Source organism: Ostrinia nubilalis, chromosome 27 (genome assembly GCF_963855985.1).
Source record: "Ostrinia nubilalis chromosome 27, ilOstNubi1.1, whole genome shotgun sequence".
Lineage (NCBI taxonomy): Eukaryota > Metazoa > Arthropoda > Insecta > Lepidoptera > Crambidae > Ostrinia > Ostrinia nubilalis.
Genome location: NC_087114.1, coordinates 621792 through 643510, shown reverse-complemented (window position 1 = coordinate 643510; position 21719 = coordinate 621792). Strand labels below are relative to the sequence as shown.

General features: G+C 41.6%; 1 protein-coding gene across 1 annotated transcript in view; it reads right to left on the bottom strand.

The window, feature by feature from the left end:
• The window catches only part of LOC135084768 (talin-2-like), a 164299-nt gene that overhangs the window by 81920 nt on the left and 60660 nt on the right, over positions 1–21719 (bottom strand). The window contains exons 8-23 of the mRNA XM_063979506.1: positions 20978–21119; positions 20132–20323; positions 19527–19605; positions 19218–19386; positions 18298–18470; positions 17109–17270; positions 16252–16343; positions 14365–14453; positions 12473–12592; positions 11456–11594; positions 10409–10608; positions 8256–8357; positions 2554–2724; positions 1770–1959; positions 1424–1582; positions 403–554 (exon numbers count right to left, since the gene is read on the bottom strand). Of these exons, the coding sequence (XP_063835576.1) occupies positions 403–554; positions 1424–1582; positions 1770–1959; positions 2554–2724; positions 8256–8357; positions 10409–10608; positions 11456–11594; positions 12473–12592; positions 14365–14453; positions 16252–16343; positions 17109–17270; positions 18298–18470; positions 19218–19386; positions 19527–19605; positions 20132–20323; positions 20978–21119 (2331 nt within the window). The remainder of the gene's footprint in view (positions 1–402; positions 555–1423; positions 1583–1769; positions 1960–2553; positions 2725–8255; positions 8358–10408; positions 10609–11455; positions 11595–12472; positions 12593–14364; positions 14454–16251; positions 16344–17108; positions 17271–18297; positions 18471–19217; positions 19387–19526; positions 19606–20131; positions 20324–20977; positions 21120–21719) is intronic.

The following is a 21719-nucleotide window of genomic DNA, read 5'->3' as shown; positions in this document are numbered from 1 at the left end:
CCTCACTGATATACATACAAGGCGCTAAAGGATGCCATTAGATTCGTAGTGTTCATGTCCTAGGAAGGCTTGACCCTATCAAGCAAGGCCGAAGAATAAAACAAGGGAGTCAAGAAGTGTGGCGCGGTGGAGTGTAATGTGCAAATCACCACCATGACCGCTCGCCGTCACCACCGTCATCGCTCGCCGTCATACCGTCACCGTCATCGCCGTTACACGTACCTTGATATTAGTGATAAGGTGCGCCGTAGCCTGTCCCAGCTGTCTCGCATGCCGCAACATCTCAGTAGCGTCGCGCGCGCCCACCACTCGCTCGGATGCTGTCATCACTGTTTCCACTGTTCGCCGTCACCACTGTCACCGCTCGCCGTTACCACCGTCACCATTCACCGTCACACATACCTTAATATTAGTGATGAGGTGCGCCGTAGCTTGTCCCAGCTGTCTGGCGTGTCGCACCATTTCAGTAGCGTCGCCGGCGCCCACCACTCGCTCGGATGCCGTCATTACTGTCTCCACTGTTCGCTCGGTCACTGTCGCTTGGGCGTGGCGCTCTGTTGAGAAGAAGGAACTGGGTTAGCAAGTTATAGATAACATTTTAAAGGTGCTATTTCGAAGCGAGCTGGAGAATGATGATTCTTAGCAGCCTGATTCGGGCAGAGTAGAGTAGGGACAAACATGAGATCAGGCTTCTTCAAGCCATGTCTGGCCAGCGTGGGAAGTGTGTGAGAAGTTTATAATGACCTGCTGATGATGAACAGGATTGTTTTATTAGACTATCGTCTTTGTGGGAGTTCTTGAGGGAGATCTTTGTACAGCAGTGGGCGTTCTATGGCTGAAATGATGATGATGATGATAAGACTATAGACTCACCGAGCGTGCAGTGAGCCAGCAAGCGGTCCAGCTTGTCAGTGACGCGCTTGGCCGCGTCGGGCACACCTGTAGCAGCCTCTCTCTACACTAGCGACCTCTGACGACTTGCTGGGAGACTAGAGACACTCACCGAGCGTGCAGTGTGCCAACAGCCGATCTAGTTCGTCAGTGACGCGCTTGGCCGCGTCGTGCACACTTGTAGCAGCCTCTCTCTACACTAGCGACCTCTGACGACTCGCTGGGAGACTAGAGACACTCACCAAGAGTGCAGTGAGCCAGCAAGCGGTCCAGCTCGTCAGTGACGCGCTTGGCCGCTTGTAGCAGCCTCTCCATAACACTAGCGACATCTCAAGCTGCTTTTCACACTACGCTGTAGACAGTAGACTCACCAAGAGTGCAGTGAGCCAGTAAGCGGTCCAGTTCGTCAGTGACGCGTTTCGCCGCGTCAGGCAGACGGTGCGGCGCGGCGGCGGCAGGCGGCGCCGCTTGTAGGAGCCTCTCTCTACACTAGCGACCTCTGACGACTCGCTGGGAGACTAGAGACACTCACCGAGCGTGCAGTGAGCCAGCAAGCGATCCAGTTCGTCAGTGACCCGTTTCGCCGCGTCGGGCAGACGGTGCGGCGCGGCGGCGGCGGGCGGCGCCGCTTGTAGCAGCCGCTCCACGGCGCCGGCGACCGCTCGGGCCGCGCTGACGACTTGCTGAGAGACTAGAGACACTCACCGAGCGTGCAGTGAGCCAGCAAGCGGTCCAGCTCGTCAGTGACCCGTTTCGCCGCGTCGGGCAGGCGGTGCGGCGCGGCGGCGGCGGGCGGCGCCGCTTGTAGCAGCCGCTCGACGGCGCCGGCGACCGCTCGGGCCGCGCTGACGACTTGCTGAGAGACTAGAGACACTCACCGAGCGTGCAGTGAGCCAGCAAGCGGTCCAGCTCGTCAGTGACCCGTTTCGCCGCGTCGGGCAGGCGGTGCGGCGCGGCGGCGGCGGGCGGCGCCGCTTGTAGCAGCCGCTCGACGGCGCCGGCGACCGCTCGGGCCGCGCTGACGACTTGCTCGCGGCAGGCCGCGCTGTGTAGCGTTGGGGCTACCACCTGGGTGAAGGAAATTAGGATTATTTATTAGTAAGGGTTGCTGCAGATATAAGGGACTATTCCTACGCGTCAGACTTTTAGGGTGTGTGTTGACAAGTCGGTTTCTATCCAGTCCGGCGTTGCGGACGGCCGCATCGCTAAAATAATCGTACTGACCGGGTAAAAGCCGGTTCGTCAACACACGCCCTTACAGAGATGCTACACGGGCGTAGCAGCGTAATAATTCAACGCATTGAGTGCCATACGAGCGTTACGATGTCACAACGCAACGTTGGTGAATGGCGTGTCATTCTTTGAACTAGCAGCTGTCACTTTTGACATTTAAAAAATTACTTCATTGCGATGTCACTCTGTCTTCGCACTGCTGCACCACTTTCTTGCGCACGCGTTCTTTCGTCGTTTCATCGCCCGTATGGTATCTCCCTGTAGCTATAGTTCGTTTCAGCCAAATGACGTCCACTGCTGGACAAAGGCCTCCTCCAAGGTTTTCCACAATGCACGGTCCTGCGCTGCCCGCATCCAGGCTCTTTCCGCGACCTTTACCAGATCGTCGGTCCACCTATATAGCTATAGTTCCTCTTAATCTATCCTCACCTTAGCACAAGCCACCAGCTGGCTCGTAGCGAGGGCAGCATCAGTAGCAGCAGCTATGATCTGGTTCTGCAGCGGCGGGTCGTCGCGACACGCGGCGGCCACGTTCTTGGCTTTGAGAACCAGCGCCGCTGTCGTATTGGCCACGGCCTTAGCCAGGGAGAGCAGGATGTCCTGCGGGCGAAGAATGAACTAAGCGTCTAGTTTCTCGATCGATTGTGTAAAGCCCGGTCTGTGAGCACGTAGAATTTTGTCCTATGACCCCAAGCTACCCATCCTTATCGCTCACGCGTAATTATATTGCTATCTCGACTGTGCGACGGGCGCCCGCAGTAAGTGTGCGAGCGCGACAGCAACATAATTACGCGCGAGCGATAAGGATGGGTAGCTTGGGGTTATTGGACAAAATTCTACGTGCTCGCAGACCAGACTATAGTTCACATCTATTTATTTTGAAATATAATTGTACACTGGGTTGCACCATCTTGCTTTAACAAACATCAGAAATCTTGTCAATTTCCATACAAAACAACCCGGTTAAAAGTTATAGTTGCGGTTAAAGTTAGGTGGTGCAACTCAGCCCAAGCGTCTAGTTTGTCGATCGATTGTGTAGTTCACACCTATCTATTTATTTATTTTTAAAAACTTAAAAAAAATAAGGTGGGAGTCGAACCCACAACTCTTCGCTTGCCAGGCGTCTGAGCTACTTAGACATTCGGTACACTGGAAAATTTCGATAGACTACAACTACCGAATACATTAACTACATAAAGAGTCCTAGCATCACTGCAACCAGTTGTCTGTTTGCTTCTTTCTTTCCTGATTATTTTGCGTATGCTATCCCTGTCACCTAACCCTCCCTTCAAACACACTCAGATGTGATTTTTACCCGACTACGGAAAAGCCAAAAGAAACATGTTTTACGTTATGATTTTCCGTAGCACCTAAACTACTTATCTGATTTTGATGAATAAATTGTCAATAGATTCGTCATTATGCATAGTTATCATCGCATAACAGGTAACATGGGTTACATTTTAACCCATAATCAAATGGAGCCATTTTTTGATTGATAAATACAAAATACAGACTAAGATCGGGTCTTGTCCAAATATTATGACTCGATGTTTGACCTCATAAAATTATTCATTACACAAACATTTGACTGGTATTTCTCTGAATATAAATTGTCTATGTTTTGCAATAAAGATATTGTCTATTGACTATTGTTCAGGCAATCTGAATACTCCAGTTCTCAAAATATGTACAGATATTTGTGTTAAAGTACGGACGACAGCACATCAAGCCAGACATTGTAGTAACTTATCTAGTTGTGCTAAGAACGTTTTTTCCACATACATGTATAGTATGATATGCTCTTGACTGTACTTTGAAGGGGGTATGTTAGTAAGTAATTTGCACCCAATCTAACATCAATAGAGGACTTTTATACTAGCTATTTACAATTATATACAATTTTTTCTATTATTTTTGAAAAAAAAAAGTGTCCAAAATAAATAAAAAAATGTGGCAAAAATCCAAAAAATTGTGTCAAAAGTCCCCTTAAAGTGCTGGGTGTCGTTATTTTTGTCACTACATTTACTTAGCGGACAGTTAGTCGCAAATAAAAACTCGTTGTGTGTGCTCAAGCAAATGTATTAACAAAAATAACCACCGGCAGTGTTATATGTAACCAAAACCAAAAATATGAAGGTTCAAATGAGAAGAGAGTTGAAAATAAAAAGAAAAAATAAACAAAAATTAATAAAAAACAGCAAAAGAAAGATATATGCAAAAGGAGCAGAATGCACGCCATGATAAAATCTTATCGTCGATTTGACAAATGTATATGTTTATCGTCTAAAATCTATGATAAGATTCTATCTTGATGCGCATCCTAAGTTAGCTGATTTAAAATGGATAAAAAAATACATGGTGCTGTCTGTAGCCAAACTGTCCATAAAAAATGTTCTGATCCCAATTAAAAAAATTAATCGTCGGATAACTTTTATCTGCAGAAAGTTTAACATAATGGTAGTTTCTATATGACACATAATTCCGTCAAAATGTAAATTTTATAGTCTTTTTCTTATTTTGACTATGAATTTTATAATCAGTTAAATTAAAAGTTATCCGACGGTTGAAATGTCATCTTAAAAAACCGTTAAATACTCAACTTTTCAAATTACCTTCTCATTTGAACCTTGTTGAACTAAAACTAACTTAAAAATGATAGGTACAATGTCAAATAAGAGTAACAAAATATATCTTGTGGCAAACACTTACACTCGCTTTCAAACATAAAAACTACTCTTTGGATCTGCAACTTTATAACCAAAAGTTATTCATTTTTAGTAGTTTTTTTTTACAAATTAGTAGTTTTAGTTTCTAGTTTCTTTTTGTGAGTGTACGTATTTTTTTATTCATAAAAATAAAAATGTCTCTGTCAATAAAATAAATGTGTGTCCATCGAGATTTTCATAGTTAAACTTATTAATTGTTAGTGGCATTTTTAAAAGATATCACTAAATCTCGATGAACAAATAAATAATGTAAACAGTCATTCACAATAAATCAAATTATACGTTCCCAAATTTATTCAATCTGTGTTGAACTTATTTGAGTAAATTTTAAGATTTTTTAAGACTATTCAAGAATGTTTTTTTTAATAATGGCACATGTGATTGACTGTACTTTAAAAATAAAATGGCAAAAATAACATTCGTTTTGTACTATTATTTCACAGCGTTAAAATTAATAATATTAACAATTTAATATTATTAGTAGTTGGATATGTAGGCATCTGTTACTATTAATAATTAAAAAATAACCAAAACCAAAATTAAAAATAATGTTGCTGTTGATTTTTGATACCGAATTAGGTATAATACTGATATTACTTTTTCCAAAATACTAAATAAATACTGAAATATATACTTTTAAGTAACTCAAAAAACTTCACTCCCCCATATAAATGCCAAATAATGTTTTCTGCAAGTGTTTTAACATGTTATAAAACTTTTGCAATGTAACATGTTGTAAACTTTTTTTAATAATTAAAAATAATTTGTTAATTTTAAATTTTGGTCAACAGCCGCTTTATACATAGGCGTAAAACCTTAAAATAAAATTAAAAGACTAGATTAGTGAAGCCTTATCACGATGTTAACAAATGTAAAAATAAATTAAGTAAACAACAAAAATAAAACATAAAACCTTGGACACCTTGTACCTTGTGGCACTGTAAAATTGTGAATTCCGTCATATTATAATCTGACGTAGTTAGATTATACAATCTAACTTAACCCACTGTCAGTTTACAATCTGACGCGGCATATTATAAACTGACGGAGTTCACAATTTCACGTTGTCCAAGGTTTAATACTGGGCGATGAGCGATATTTAAATAATAGTTCCAAAATGACTATGAATGTACACGACTAGAATTTATATGAGCTGCCAATAATAATAATAAAAAAATAAGTACAGGGTGTGGTTTTTATAAAAAACAACGTCTGAAATTAACAGTGTTTTACCACAGATGTATTTTAAAGTATGTATATGATTTTATTTTGTTTCTCTTTTCTAAAATGCCGATTTCATGACTTTACGAAACAAGGTTCAAGAAAAAATAAAAGAAATAAGTTTTTCTCTATGTATAATATATTAAGTCCAAAATGCTAGTCGCCCAGTATTCTCACTAATTAATAAATAAATATTGTCATTTTGCAGTCTTTTTATTTTACAGTTTTGTCTTTATACAAAAGACTGACAACCGAGATGCGCCACCGAGATTCGTCTTTATTAAGAAAAGCATAGTTTAGATTAAAATAATAAAAAATAATTAATAAAATACATTGTGTTTTAGAGTCTCGCATCTCTGTGGTCTTCATTGAAGGTCAAAATGAAAGAAAACAATTAAAAAATATGAAAATACAATAAAAAGTACTTAACTAAATAAGACAAAACAAAAAAATAGCTGTCATGCGAATAATATAAAAATAAATTCAAAAATAACAATAGAAAAGAAATTAAAGGTAATTGTATAGGTGGAATAGGTAATTTAGTGTTCAGATCTTTAGTCAATACCTTAGTGAAGTATACAAGCACCGATAGAAACATAAGTCTAGATGAGTTTTAGACCAAAAAATAATATCTTCGTGCTTCAATGGGTAAAGTCAGCGTCAAATATATCATATTGTGTCATATTGTAAATTAAAAGTAAATTGTTATAAGTGACACGCTTTAAATCAATAACTGTAGGAAAATATCATGAAAATAAATAATTAGATTAAATATTTTAAGCTACCCTCCCCCTGATTCCCGCTTCCCCTAGCCCTAAGAATATTAATGGTGCCATTCAAAATTAAGAAAACCGCAAGTTCTGTTAATAAATAGTAACATGTATGATTCAGAGATCAAGCCTACGTTTATCTCCTTTCGCATCATCATCAAATCATCTCAAAACACTTTTCATCCGTCCCGTTACCAGTCACCCCATCGCACACATCTTTGGGCATGAAACACTGCACTATCAACGATAGCATAACAACTATCATCGCTATGAACAGCAGTATGTTTAGCCAATTCTCTCTCCAAATCTGTTTGAATTCTAATTCCAAACAAATGCATTTGGGGCAGCACTTTTGCTCAGATCTGGGGCATCTGCGTTTACAAAACTCACAAAAACCTCGTATGTATCTATCGCCAGTGGTTTTGAATGTCGGATTGTAGAAAATACGGATCTCTGTCTTACCCTTAGGGGTATCTTTCGTGTTATTTAGTTCGACTGTGGTTTTTCTATCACGGGACTCCGTTGTATAGTACTTTTCGCTACGTTTGATGAACGATTCGAAATCTTTATTATTTTTGCTGAGTTGGTTCCTAGTGAAACTGGCTTCAGCCTTTTCTACGAACGTCTCAGTGGTTGTTAAAACCCGGTTATACTTGTCCAAGTTAAGTAACTTCATGTTAAGCGACCCGGACACTTTGACGTCCGGCCCGGTTTTAGTGACGTCATTCCGGATGCTGTGACACTCGATCTTTTTGTCATTACTACGATTGAAGCGATCGTTAATGTCATTTTTGTCGTTAACGCCCAAAAAGAATCGCTCGCGGAGGATATCGTTTTTAGTTTTCCTATCCAAATTGACGTTTTCGTAGTCGTGGAAGTTGACGTTAACGTAATCGTGGTTCGAAAAGTCCTTTTTGAAGTTGTATATTTTGTCTGTAATCGTACTTTTTGGGTATAATTTCGGTTGGTCATTTTTGTCGAGGTTTTTATTAATTTTGATATATTCGTAGTCGCTTTTATGGTCTGTATTATCAATTTTACTGTCTACACCTACACCGTTATCCTTAATATTTTTATTATCCAAATAGTTCTCGCAATTCAGCAATATAGCTTCATAATCCCCATTCTTAGCGCTATCTTCTACCACCGGTTTATTTTTCTTAAACATCGCGTTACAATAATCTAAGCTCCTATAATACTCGCTATCAGACTCCTCCTGAATCACATCTAGCATGCCCCAGTTATGACTGGTATCGATGTCCTCATATATGCCATCGTCTTCATACTTCTTGCTGTCAAAGTCGGTGTCATAGTCGTCGCCTTTGAAGAATGCTTTGTAGAAGTTGTCGTAGCAGTAGTTTAGTTTTCTGTAAAGGAATGATTTCTTGCCGGCGCGGCGGTCGTCGGTTACCTGGGTTTCCTTATCCTCTTCGGTCTCTTCGCCGATGGTGTGCAGGACGGATGTGGAGGCTTCGCCGACGCGGGAAGCTGCGTTGAGAAGGTTCTGGCGCGGCTGGAAAGATGGATGGACAGTTTTAGTATGTGTGAGAGTACCTCTTTACAAGAGTTCTTGAAAAAGAAAGAGTTTATTATTAAAATTCATGTTAACTATTTATTGGAGCGAGATCAAGCGCGAAGCTCAAGACCGAACGAAATGGAGGACTGTTGTGGACGCCCTCTGCCCCATCTAGGGGACATAGGACCTTAAGTCAAGTAACTATTGTTTCAATCGCATTTTGGAGTTATTTTACCACTTCTCATTAAAGACAATGGGTTAATTTGACAGCGGATCAAAAAACTGGCACTTTGTAATTTTGAAATGTTATGTAAAGGTACTAGAAGGTACCATTAGTTAAAAAATCGTATCGTAGAGTAGTCAGAACCTGTAGAGCTACTCCGAAACGCTGCTTACATAGTTTCGAGTCTATGTGTCACCGTCAGTCAAGCTGGCATCTCGCTTTGCGTGAGAGGGATGGCTACATTCGAAACTTCGGATAACGTTTTTTGGAGTAACCCCGCTGATCTTTTTAGCTGTCACTAAAATTGCGTTAACCTAAACGTCGCAAGAATAATAGTTTCTAACAACTCTCAGCGACTTTAGGAACACCTGTAACCCAGGCCAGTGATCCAAAGTTCAGGGTTTGGTTCCCAGCTGTCTCTATCACTTACTTCTTTCGTCTCCGGCTCAGCAGCCGTCAGCAGATCATCCATCAGCGCTTCATCATACACCACAGAAAAATCTGTCGCCAATGGGAATCGAACGCGGGAACCTCTGGGTCTGAAGCAGGTGGTCTTATCACTAGACACTTACCAGCAGTCTGTCACCATCCACCTTAGTTAGTTGGTCTTGCCATTAGACCGCAGAGGCCCTGATGATGATGATATAAATAAACGTCACAGCTTCCTAGTAGCGTCCAGCAGTCTATCACCATTATCTGCACGCCTTTCGTCATCTCTGGAAGGTTGGTGGTGATGATGATGATCATAAATCTAACTTCCTTAGTCTCCCAGGCTCAGCAGCCGTCAGCAAGTCAAAGAAGAAGAAGAGAAGAGAGTCATCTAGAAGATTGGTGATGATGATGATGATAAACCTCACCTCTTTAGTTTCTGTTTCAGCCGCCGTCAGCAAGACAAAGGTCAAAGAAGAAGAGAATCAGCTAGAAGTCGGTCACTATCTTACATCAGCTCTGCGTCATACACTTAAATCTGTCACCACTGGAATTCGAACTCAGGAACTCTGGGTCTGAAGCAGGTGGTCTTACCATTAACCATAGACTCTCTGATGATGAAGGAACCTCACCTCTTTAGTTTCTGGTTCAGCAGCCGTCAGCAGATCCGAGAAAGCCACACACAGCTTCCTGGTAGCGTCCAGCAGTCTGTCTCCATCGTCTTCCATCAGCGCCGCGATCATCTGCACGCCTTTGGTCATCTCAGGAAGGTTGGTTGTGATGATGATGATATAAAGGACCCTCACCTCTTTAGTTTCTGGTTCAGCAGCCGTCAGCAGATCCGAGAAAGCCACACACAGCTTCCTGGTAGCGTCCAGCAGTCTGTCTCCATCGTCTTCCATCAGCGCCGCGATCATCTGCACGCCTTTGGTCATCTCAGGAAGGTTGGTTGTGATGATGATGATATAAAGGACCCTCACCTCTTTAGTTTCTGGTTCAGCAGCAATCAGCAGGACAAAGGTCAAAGAAGACCATGAGAAGAGTCATCTAGAAGACAATTGCTATCATAGATCAGCGCCCCATCATACACACACACAAAACTTGTCCCCAGTGGGAACCGAACGCGGGAACCTCTGGCTCTGAAGCAGGTGGTCTTATCACAGAGACCCTGATAATGATATCAAGGAACCTCACCTCCTTAGTCTCTGGTTCAGCCGTCAGCAAGTCAAAGAAGAAGAAGAGAAGAGAGTCATCTAGAAGTTGGTCGCCATCTTACATCAGCGCTGCGTCATACACATAAATCTGTCACCACTTACATTCGAACTCAGGACCTCTGGGTCTGAAGCAGGTGGTCTTACCATTAACCATAGACTCTCTGATGATGAAGGAACCTCACCTCTTTAGTCTCCGGTTCAGCAGCAGTCAGCAGGTCCGAGAAAGCCACACACAGCTTCCTGGTAGCGTCCAGCAGTCTGTCTCCATCGTCTTCCATCAGCGCCGCGATCATCTGCACGCCTTTGGTCATCTCGGGCAGGTTGGTAGTAATGGTAGTGATGGCTGCACCTACTGCTGTGTGGTCTACTTCTTCGGTTGGACCTGGGGGGAAAGAGGTGATGCTGAATAATGGCGATTTTTTTCTTTATTCACCGGTAATATAAAATTGAAATTATGAATAAAATGAGTGACGAAATAATATTACTTAATTACAATAGGATTACTATTGATACTATTTGTACTATAGTATTAATAAATGGGAATCAATAAATGGTCATGTGCAATGATCCAAGGAGCCGGGATCACATTACATACTACATATTATGGTTTTCTCTCGTAGTAGATATATTATATTATTCAAAATGTAGTTTCCTACAGGCATGGGAAGGTGTTTTTGTGACGTCAAATGCCAGCGAGACTTCAGACTTGTATGCTGTTACGTCATATGTCACCCGTGGAAAATTTAGGACAAGTTTATAGCGGCTTCCACTGCAGCTGTGACAATTACCTACCAGAGGAGAGCGTGTCGAGTGTGACGAGTACCTGAGATAAGCGTGACGAATGTGACGAATACCTAAGGTGAGCTTGACGAGTGTAACGAGTACGGTATAAGAGTGTGACGAGTACAGTATATGAGTGTGACGAGTACCGTATATGAGTGTGACGAGTACCGTATGTGAGTGTGACGAGTACCGTATATGAGTGTGACGAGTACCGTATGTGAGTGTGACGAATACCGTAATGAGTGTGACGAGTACCGTATGTGAGTGTGACAAGTACCGTATATGAGTGTGACGAGTACCGTATATGAGTGTGACGAGTACCGTATATGAGTGTGACGAGTACCGTATGTGAGTGTGACGAGTACCGTATATGAGTGTGACGAGTACCGAGTGTGACGAGTATCGTATGTGAGTGTGACGAGTACCGTATATGGGGTGACTCGTACCTGAGGTGAGCGTGACGACCTGCGCGGTGGCCGCGTTCATGGCGGCGATGTGTGACGTCACGGCCTGCTTGCTGCTGTCCATGGTGACCTGCTTCCACTTGATGGAGGCAGCATCTCCACCCAACTCTGGTATGTTGGCCTGTGGGCAAATATGGCGTTATTAACACTTTAAGGTATAATAAAGCCTGACCCCAAGCTAGTCAAGCTACCCATCCCTATCGCTCGCGTGCAATTATATTGCTGTCGCGACTGTGCGACGGGCGCCCGCAGTGAGTGTGCGAGCGCGACAGCAACATAATTACGCGCGAGCGACAAGGATGGGTAGCTTGGGGTGACCGGACAAAATTCTACGTGCTCAAGGACCAGGCTTTAGACTATTTGATACCACCAATCAATTAACATACTTTTTAAAACTGTCAAAACGAGACTCCCATAGATTTTGTATGGCAATACAACCAAGTGACGTCAAAAAGACACTTTTGTCTTTTTAAAAAAGTTATGATTTCGAATTGGGGAATGGTGTCAAATAGTCTTATTGGCTGCTTTGACGTAGGCCTATACATCTTTGGATATCCGAGATCTCATGCAAATACAAGGTGTCCAAAACAGCGGGCATCGGGCGACAAGTGAGCTCAAGACAGCTCTGAGAAAGTTATGGTGCGTTGAAGTTCCGCGTGACATCACAACGTGCTATACTTTTTGCAACGTAGTGACGTCACGAGTTTCTATTTTTCAGGTTTTACGAGCTTTATCTGTCTATTTTCATTGATTTGAAGCGAAAAATACATGACTACGGTTTTTTTATAAGTTAACTGAGGGCCCAATGCCCGTTTCCACCATTAATTCCTAATTTTTAAGTGACCCCTATGGTAACACTTATCAGGAATTTTGCTTTCATAGGAACACAATTAGGGATTGATGGTGAAAACATGCAGGCATGATTCAAATTATTATTTTTTTAAATCTATTGGATGACGCACATACAAGTTTATCTATTTTATCCCTATTACGACGTACCCTAGTGAGCCTGCTCTCAGCGCGCTCGATGACCTCGCGTCCCGAAGTGATGGTGGATAGCAGAGCCCTTTGAGGCTCCGTCATGACCGTGGTCACCTTCGTCTGCTGTACTTGTGCGGCCTGCAAGTTGTTAATGGATACTTTATTTACTTGGATATTTTCTTCTTGTCGTGTCGACAACAAACCTACACAGTGTCAGCTCAAAACTCCGCCACAAGAGTGGCGTTGTCAGTAACCTTCATTAAATCTTCCTGCATGCAGTTGGATATGACGTGATATAGAAAGACAACGATGAAATGAAGACGTAGTGTGGGTAGGCCCTCCACTAAGTGGATCGACGATCTGGTGAAGGTCGCGGAAAGTATCTGAACGCGGGCCGGACCTGTCGTTATGGAAATCATTGGGGGAGGCCTTCGTCCAGCAGTGGACGTCATTTGGCTGAAAAAATGGTACCTAGGATGATATGATAGTAAGACTTTGGTAGTCTTAGATTTAGTAGAATAGAATACATCATTGTAAAATTAGTTATATAATTGCAAAGTCTAGTATTATGTATTTTGTTTATTATCTACGTTTAGTATCAATAATTATTTGACTTTAGAAAATGCTTTAGGATTAGGCAACAATATTTTTGCTAGAAAGTTATCTATTTAAAAATCTTTTACAACATTATAACCAAATACGTGCAATTTCTGTACTAATCTATGTAAAATAAAAAACATATAATATAATAGAATACATATTAAAATCATTATGTACCTACACAGCCCATTTCGACGACTGTTCGCGATCCAAAGTAGGCGTGGAACAAACAACATTGCAGGTTAGTTTCGTTATAGTTTAGTAAATATTATTTATAATAACATTCGTGATATAACACTAATAAAAAGCATGCAACTAAATAACAAAATTGTGTCAAGTAGATTCATAAAGCAGGTTAAGCCTTGTCCAGGAGGGCGAATTCGCCGCGAATGTCTTCGCGGGTAGAATCATATGCGCGTTGGTGAGATCATCGTCATCATCATCTCAGCCACAGGACGTCCACTGCTGAACATAGGCCTCCCCCAATGCTTTCCATGTTACCCTGTTGGTGGTTGGCGAGATACTAGCAGTCAATACATAGCGTCCACAAGACACGCGCGAGTCGAATTACGCGCGAAGACATTCGCGGCGAATTCGCCTTCCTGGACAAGGCCTTATTGGACCGTGGTCTCATACTACGGACCACGCCCGTGCGTCACGTGGCAATATAAATCTACATTTACTTACATGCAATGATAGCAAACATTTATGCGAATGGTATGATGATTTGTGTTTTTATCTACATAAACTGTCAGTTTGTCAGTCAGTGCACTATAGAGATGATTAGCAAGGACAGGTATTACGGAATTAAAGATAACATAAAAATACACCCTCTACCAAAAACTAACGACATTCAGTGAGTCACTGTGCTGTTACACAGGCACATGTCTGAACCGGTATAAAAGATACCAGTAAAACTATACAGGGTTATTCGGAAATCGTTAAAGGCCATGGCTAACGAGAAATATACAGGGTTATTATGCAATGGACATTTAAAAGTTAGACTGAAGTGGTTAGTTTTTTCTTAAAGTCGCTGAATGTTTTGTTCCAAAGTAATAATAATTATTTATTTTCTTTATTAGGAAAGCTGTAGCTTAGTATCTTATATTTATATCTTATATCTTATGTATATTAGATAATAGTTATCTTTGAATATTAGACGTGGTTGTTTTATTTTAGTATTTATAAGACCAACAGTGAGTTTCTCGCTATGTAATACCAGTAAACTTAGACAAAATATTAGTAATACCACTCGGACATCACAGGGTTAGGTTAGATTAGGTTACGTTCCAAAACAAAACTATACGAACCGCGGGCGGCGTGTGTCCCGTGATGACTTGTCCGGACACCGTGGTCTGCTGTGCGCCCGTCATATGTCCGACTGCGAACGACTTCGCGCCTGCATGGGGGCAAGCTGGTGAGTTGGGGGCTGGCAGATCTTGGGATTATGTTATAGGGGATTTTCTTGGATTTTTATGAGTTTGTGATTCTAGTGACGTATTAATATTCATTATAGCTACCAAATCGTTCATAGGTAAGGTTCTAAGGTAAGACTTAGTTATTGCCACTGGTTCAGTGGCACAAATTTCTTCCTAAGAAGATTACAAAAAACATCTGTCATTAATTTTGTTGCTGGTTCAGAATTCAACATTCCCCGAGAATATAGATGACTTCAGATGACTTGCACTGAACCGTCCCAGCTATGACATTGTCAGGAGGGCGCTACTATCAATGCTGGATGCTGATGCTACTATGAATTCGGATTTTTGTCACGTTGAACAATCATATAATTATGTCATTTACAGGAGGGCGCTACTATTAATACTTGGTTGTTAGTTTTTGGTTTTTACCACTTGACGTTTCAAAATCGTTGGACTATAACATACATTTCGAGATTTTATTGGAGAAATTGCTTCTGGCTACAAAGTTGAAGTAAGATCAAAACTGTCCTCTAAGGACGAAAAATTTTGAAACCATCACTAACGCAAGAATTATCAACTATCAACAACTTCTGTGTTGGTTGTATGAAATGAATTTCCGAGATCTGCAGCCGCCAACTCACATTGCAAATAAACTTGGAAGCAGCAAAAGTGCAACTTAATATAAAGTGATCATTTAAATCTCGTATCATATTTACAATAGAAGTAATTACAATAGCAGTCGATTTTTCAACATTTATGAGGTGATATCGATATTTTAGCATCACTTTCTGTATTATACATCTAAAGCCGCTTGTACACGCTAAGAAAAGTCGCCAAGCCTACGTAAGAATTCGTGTCGTTTCTACTAGGGATGTTATGGATATGTATTTTCGGTTATGGATACGGTTACGGATATAGGAATAATATTATACCGGCTTCGGATATTTTTTATTTCGGATATCAGAAAGTTTCGGTAACGGTTACGGATATCTGTGGTTTAGAATGCAATTTGCAATAGTTGTCCAACACGGTTCATTCATGGCCGCACACTTTACATCGAATAAAAAGTAATAAAAAAATAAAAAGATGATTGACCAGATGGCATTATAAAGGTAAATCAGACTGTTATGCCTTTAATAATGCCTTTAGTAATGCTATACAAAAAAAAACTGCCTACATCCGTAACTATCCGAAAGTTTTGAATCGGGTATTATCCGTTTCGGATATTTTTTTATTTCGGATATCCGAAAGTTTTGGTTACGGTTACTGAGAAACCAGGGATGTTGGTTTCTACACACGAACCGTGTACATTGCTCCGGCGCTGACCAACAAATAATTCTTGTCTGCGTAAGATACGACACGCGGCAGACGCGCACTGTGTGACAAATTTTCGTAGCTAAAGCCCGGTCTCCGAGCACGTAGAATTTTGTCCAATGACCCCAAGCTACCCATCCTTATCGCTCGCGCGTAATTGTGTTGCCGTCGCGCTCGCACACTCACTGCGGCCGCCCGTCGCACAGTCGCGACAGCAATATAATTAGATATTAATTTAATTAGATAGAAATAGAATTACCCACGAGCGATAAGGATGTGTAGATTGGGGTCATTGGTCGAAATTCTACGTGCTCGGCGACCAGACTATAGGTCCGACGAAATTCTTGTATTATCTGCGGCAGACACTGTGAAACTTCGCGTGTACAAGAAACCTTACAGTTAAAAAATCGACATATTTTTTTGTCAAATATTTTTTAGCAAGACAGCGTATTGCAATCATACCTTCAGCGCCAGGCCGGTGCACGGCGGGTTTGGCCACGGATTCCGTGTTCACCTTGCCAGAGACAAACGTGTCGTGCTGGATGATGTTGGCTCTGTGGACAAATAAGATATGTTTATAAAAAAGTACAGGGCAGTGGGTAAACAAGGTGCTGGGAAGTGGTTACAACAGGACAGTGGGTACAAGGAACAGGGCCGTGGGTATAAGGTGCAGGGCAGTGAGTACAAGGAACAGGGAGGTGGGTACAAGGAACATCGCGGTTGGTACAAGAAACAGGGCGGTGGGTACAAGGAACAGGGCGGTGGGTACAAGAAACAGGGCGGTGGGTACAAGGTATAGGGCAGTGGGGCCGTGGGCCGTGGGTATAAGGTGCAGGGCAGTGTGTACAAGGTGCAAGGCAGTATGTACAAGGTACAAGTCGGTGTGTACAAGGTTTAGGGCGGAGGGTACAAGGAACAGGGCAGTGGGTACAAGGAACAGCACAATGGGTACAAGGTGCAAGGCAGTGGGTACAAGGTACAGGGCAGTGAGTACAAGGTACAGGGCAATGTGTAGAAGGTACAAAACAGTGTGTACACGGTAGAAGGTACAAGATATAGGAAGAGTGTGTACTGGTTACAAGTAGATTACAGGGCTGGTGGGTACAAGGTACAGGGCAGCGGGTACTCACTTGGAGGGCTGCACAGTCTTTCAGCATAACCGAGCCCTCGTCAGCATCTATTCCGAGGTGGTCCTTGGCGCGCTGCTTGCGAGGCAGTAGGTACAAGGTGCAGGGCAGTGGGTACAAGGTACAGGGCAGTGTATACAAGGTACAGGGCAGTGTATACAAAGTACAGGGCAGTGTATACTGTGTACTCACTTGGAAGGCTGCACGGAGTCTTCCAGCATGGCGGAGCCTTCATCGGCGTCGATCCCGAGGTGGTCCTTGGCGCGCTGCTTGCGTACGATGATGTCGATGTAGCCCGCGATCACTTGCAGGATCTGCTCCGCTTCGGTTGTCTGTACTGAGTAGTACTGGTCGCTGGAACAGGATAGTAATGTTAGTATGTTGCTGATAGGAAGAGTGCAAGGACTATATCTATCGCATTTATAGATCGTTTCATCTACAAAGACACGCCCCACGATCTATAGTAGATTCTATACAATAGGCTAGTTTCCTAAAAAAAAATTTTTAGTCCGTCAATTTTAATATAAAAAAATATTGGACACGTATATTTTTCATTGTCAATCAAACAAATAATTACAAAGTTATTTTTTTTATTGCGCTGATTCTGCTCCACACTGATGGCTGGAGCCTATAATAGATGGTATTGTTTGTTTACACATAAAATGTCTCTATTTTGTTGCAATATCTTACAAAACTTGCGCGCAGAAAGCAAGTCTTGTACGTAAAATCATCAAACTTCTAATGCTCGTAACTCAGTTTAGACTGAGTTTAGAGGTATACATGTAATATTATATAAATAAGTTTGGTTTATTACACTATTTTGTAATCAAAAAATAAGGTTAAGTCGATGGCCGCGAGAAAAAAAAAAGACGCCACCTTCCATACAAAATCTGGCATTGCCATTTTAATCTCCTTTTTGGAAATTAGATTAGATTCTGTTCTTACTTAGATCGCGATATCAAAATATTTTTTCCAGCTTCTAAGTACTTCAGTCTGATTTTTTAATAACTGTCTATCCTCTAGAACTGGCGTTTTGTTCTTTGCCTAACTAGGCATCATACCCTCGGACAACGTTATTGAGAAAGGCCTTTGTACAGCAGTGAGCCTTACCTGTAGTCTCCAAAGTCCAGCGTGAATGTGTTAAGACTGGCGCACCAGCGACGCACGGTGGTAAGAGGCCAGGTCTGCAGAATCTCCTTAGTTTTCTCGTCAGTCCTACATTTCTGGACCTAGTGAACATTCTTGGTGACCTCTTTCCAGTAGTAGCTTACCTGGAGTGTCTAAAATCCAGCGTCAAGGTGATAAGCCAGCAGGATTTTGGTCTTCTCATCGGGACCTAATATGCTTCCTTCGAGAGATTTTGTTCAAAAATTGAAGTTACCTGTAGTCTCCAAAGTCCAGCGTGAATGTGTTAGGACTGGCGCACCAGCGACGCACGGTGGTCAAAGGCCAGGTCTGCAGAATCTCCTTGGTCTTCTCATCCAGACGAAGAACGGAGTCTTTCGTGACTCCGAGGAGACGCGGCACCAGTTTGTTCTTTCCTTTCATTTTCTCCTGTGGACAAATGTTTATTTGGGTAAGGACAAGTTGAGAAGAACTGTCTTTAAATTGCAAACCTTAGTATTTCTTAACTGAAACCAGATTTTATTTGTTCCGTTCGGTTTCTTCCTAGCTAAAAATCTTTGGCTGAGTTGCACCACCTAACTTTTGACGATAACCGGTGCTTTTTGTATGGAGTTTGACAGATTTTTGACGTTTGTCAAAGTTAAAGTAAGATGGTGCAACCAAGCCTTAGATTACACGTTTATGACGTATTGTTAATATATAAGTACTAGCATAGAATAATAATAATAAGCACTACGGTAGTAGTTTAAAGTTGCGAGTTTACTTGTTCATTTTTGTTGGTCATAATTTTATTCATGTTCATTTATTTAAGGCCCGAATTGACCAAACCTTTATCTGAGAATAACTCATGGTATAACCTGTCGTATAACTGGCACATGGACAGCTTCAGTATGGGAAATATGTCAAAACTGACAATTTATTCTGAGATTATAGTTCCAAAATACTGAACTGTCCTATCGATGACATTGACAGCGTGGCGCCACCGTCAATACCGGATCGCTGGTTCAGATTTTTGCCATGTTGGAAACCATATAGTTGAACGATGGTAGCGCCCCCCTGTCATTGAGTTTGGTGGGACAGTTCAGCGTGGGTCATCTATATGTTGGCGTTTATTTCTCTGTAGTGTATGGATTTTTTATGTAAGCAATCAGGCAATATTTTCTTCGTAGAACTGACCTTGACGAGGAAGAAAGCAACTCCATAAGTCTTCAGATCTCTAGCGCTCTTGGTGTACAGAACTTTAGCATCCAGCTCGCTGAGACCGACGTGTTTCTTATGTTCCTTGAAGATTTTCTTCTCAATTCCTTTTACTTTCACGTACGACGCCGGCAGGAACTCTTTGAGGCTGTAAAAAGATTGGAATTAATTTGGAGTACTTTGAAGAATGATTTTGAGCCTTATGATTAGGATGCGAAGATTAAAATCCATGCACAATATTCGTCATTATTATGCTTGATATGTTAAGCAAAGGTTTAAGACACTCACTCCAAGAATCCGGGCGTGTGTTTGTCCTCCTTGTGGTCTCCGAACTGTATCTGGCACTGGATACCGGCGAACTCGCATGCTGCAGACAAAATATAAGGTTCATTATGTGGTTCTGATGAGACTGAGTAGAAATAACAGTGGGATCATTGATGAGCCTTGGGCGACCCCAAAATGGACCTTTTTCTCAAATGTCTTGATTTCGTTCGAGTTTCTATATCATATCCAGCTACTTTCTCGTTGTTCAATCCCAAAGTAGGTAGGTATTCAGTTTGATCTCAAGGAAATATTGCAAAAACATTCGTTAAAGAAATGTAGGTAAAAGTGATAAAAATACGTTTATATCTTTCTTATTCGTAGACATGTAAAAGGCACATGTTTAAAATCGTGATCTTCTACTACGTGACTTATCTATCACCTACATGAAAAGTAGATGTAAATACTCGTACATGTACAACAGGGAAAGACAATATTTGAAGAATTATATCCTGCTCGAAGGACCAAATAATTGTAATAGCAGCGTACAAGTACCCTTGAAAGAGAAACGTCTCCGTCACCGTCTATCCGGCTCGAAGGACCAAATAATTGCAATAGCTGCTCGCACGTACCTTTATCCTGCGTGACGGGATGCGTCCCGTCCAGCACAGCATCTCTAGCTTGGACGTACAGCAAGTTAAGCTGCACAGGGTCGCGGGAATCCACATTGCGGTCTGAGAAGAACAGCTTGCGGCGAAGGAGAAGCGTCTCTGTGACGTCGATGCCTTGCTCGCGGAGAGTCTTGGCTGGTTCTACCCAGTTCACTGTGAATAAAGGAGTTGTTATTGAGATGGGTATAAATCTAAATATACAGGGTGTTTGGCGGAAGGTTAGACCAACTTCGTGGGTGTATAGGTAAGGTCATTTTAAGAATACAAGTTCGCCCATTTGACCCTAAGTGAGCCTACCTATTTTTTAATTGATTTTTTTGTTTATTGATTTTTTTCCGAAATTCGACTTAAAAGCTGCTTCAATTTTTTTTCTCTCGTGTTTTCAACCAATTTTTTTATTTGATATTAATCTCGAATATGTCTTTAGTCAAATGAAATAAATTTTAGATCCAGATAATGATTGGATAGCTAGTTACGAGCCGCCAAAGTTTAACAAAAGTACAAACCACGATAAAAAATTCAACTTAGATATCGATTTTTAAAAAAATTAAGGGTGAGCCAATGATTTTAAAAACATCTTTAGCTTCTCTTCTTTCCTATGATATATCACACGTGGTAATTCGTCAAAAAATCTAATAAGACGGCATAGAACAACAGGATTTGATTCAGTCGGCAAAGTTACTTGGACTATAACTAATATTTAGTCATATTTATACCCGACTCCCAAAAAAGAAAGGTCTTCATTGTCCTATGTAATATAATATCTCGCTTCTGGCTGGACCGATTTAGATGCGGTTTCTTCCTTACCTTCATCATCAGTCCGCAGCTTCTTCCTGAGCTGTTCCATCTTGGCGTCTCGTTCCTTCTCATGGTGCTTCCTGCGAAGCGTGAGGGTGCCGTAGTTAGGCTTCTCGCACGGATCCGGCTCCTCCTTCTGTTCTTCGCGGACCTGGTGGAAACATGGACTTCGATTAGGGGAACAAATATTTTTGGCCTTATTTTTGTGCCTGTGCAGTTCAAAAAGGGATGCCAAAAGGGATTTAGGTTAGTAGACCAATATACCATATTCATTTATTGATTTCAATAATCAAACTACATTTTAGAACAAATTTTGGCAGCAACTTAACCCCTTATGTGGGGTTGCTCGCACAACAGGTAAATTTTAGAATTTCGTCGCTATATGGCATCTACAGGGTGTTAGGTAAATGGGTATATGAGCCGAACCTAGCCCATGTTAACATGGTCATATAAATGGTATGGTGAAGTTAGAAAATTTATATCTTCATTTTAATTATTTTAATTTTCATACAAATCGGATTTTATAAAATTTATTTTGTATGAAAATTAAAAGAAATAAAATGATGATATCAAAGGACATCATCCATTTTGGTCCAAAATCAAAAGTGCCGGCCAAAAAATAAAAGTGCTGTATTCTGATAGAACACGTCCGCCTTAGCATTTGTTACTATGGCACCGAAGCTGTAGCACCACTGTGCGTCGAGTATTTGAGATCTAAAAGTCATCGACAATTCATACATTTTTTGTCCAA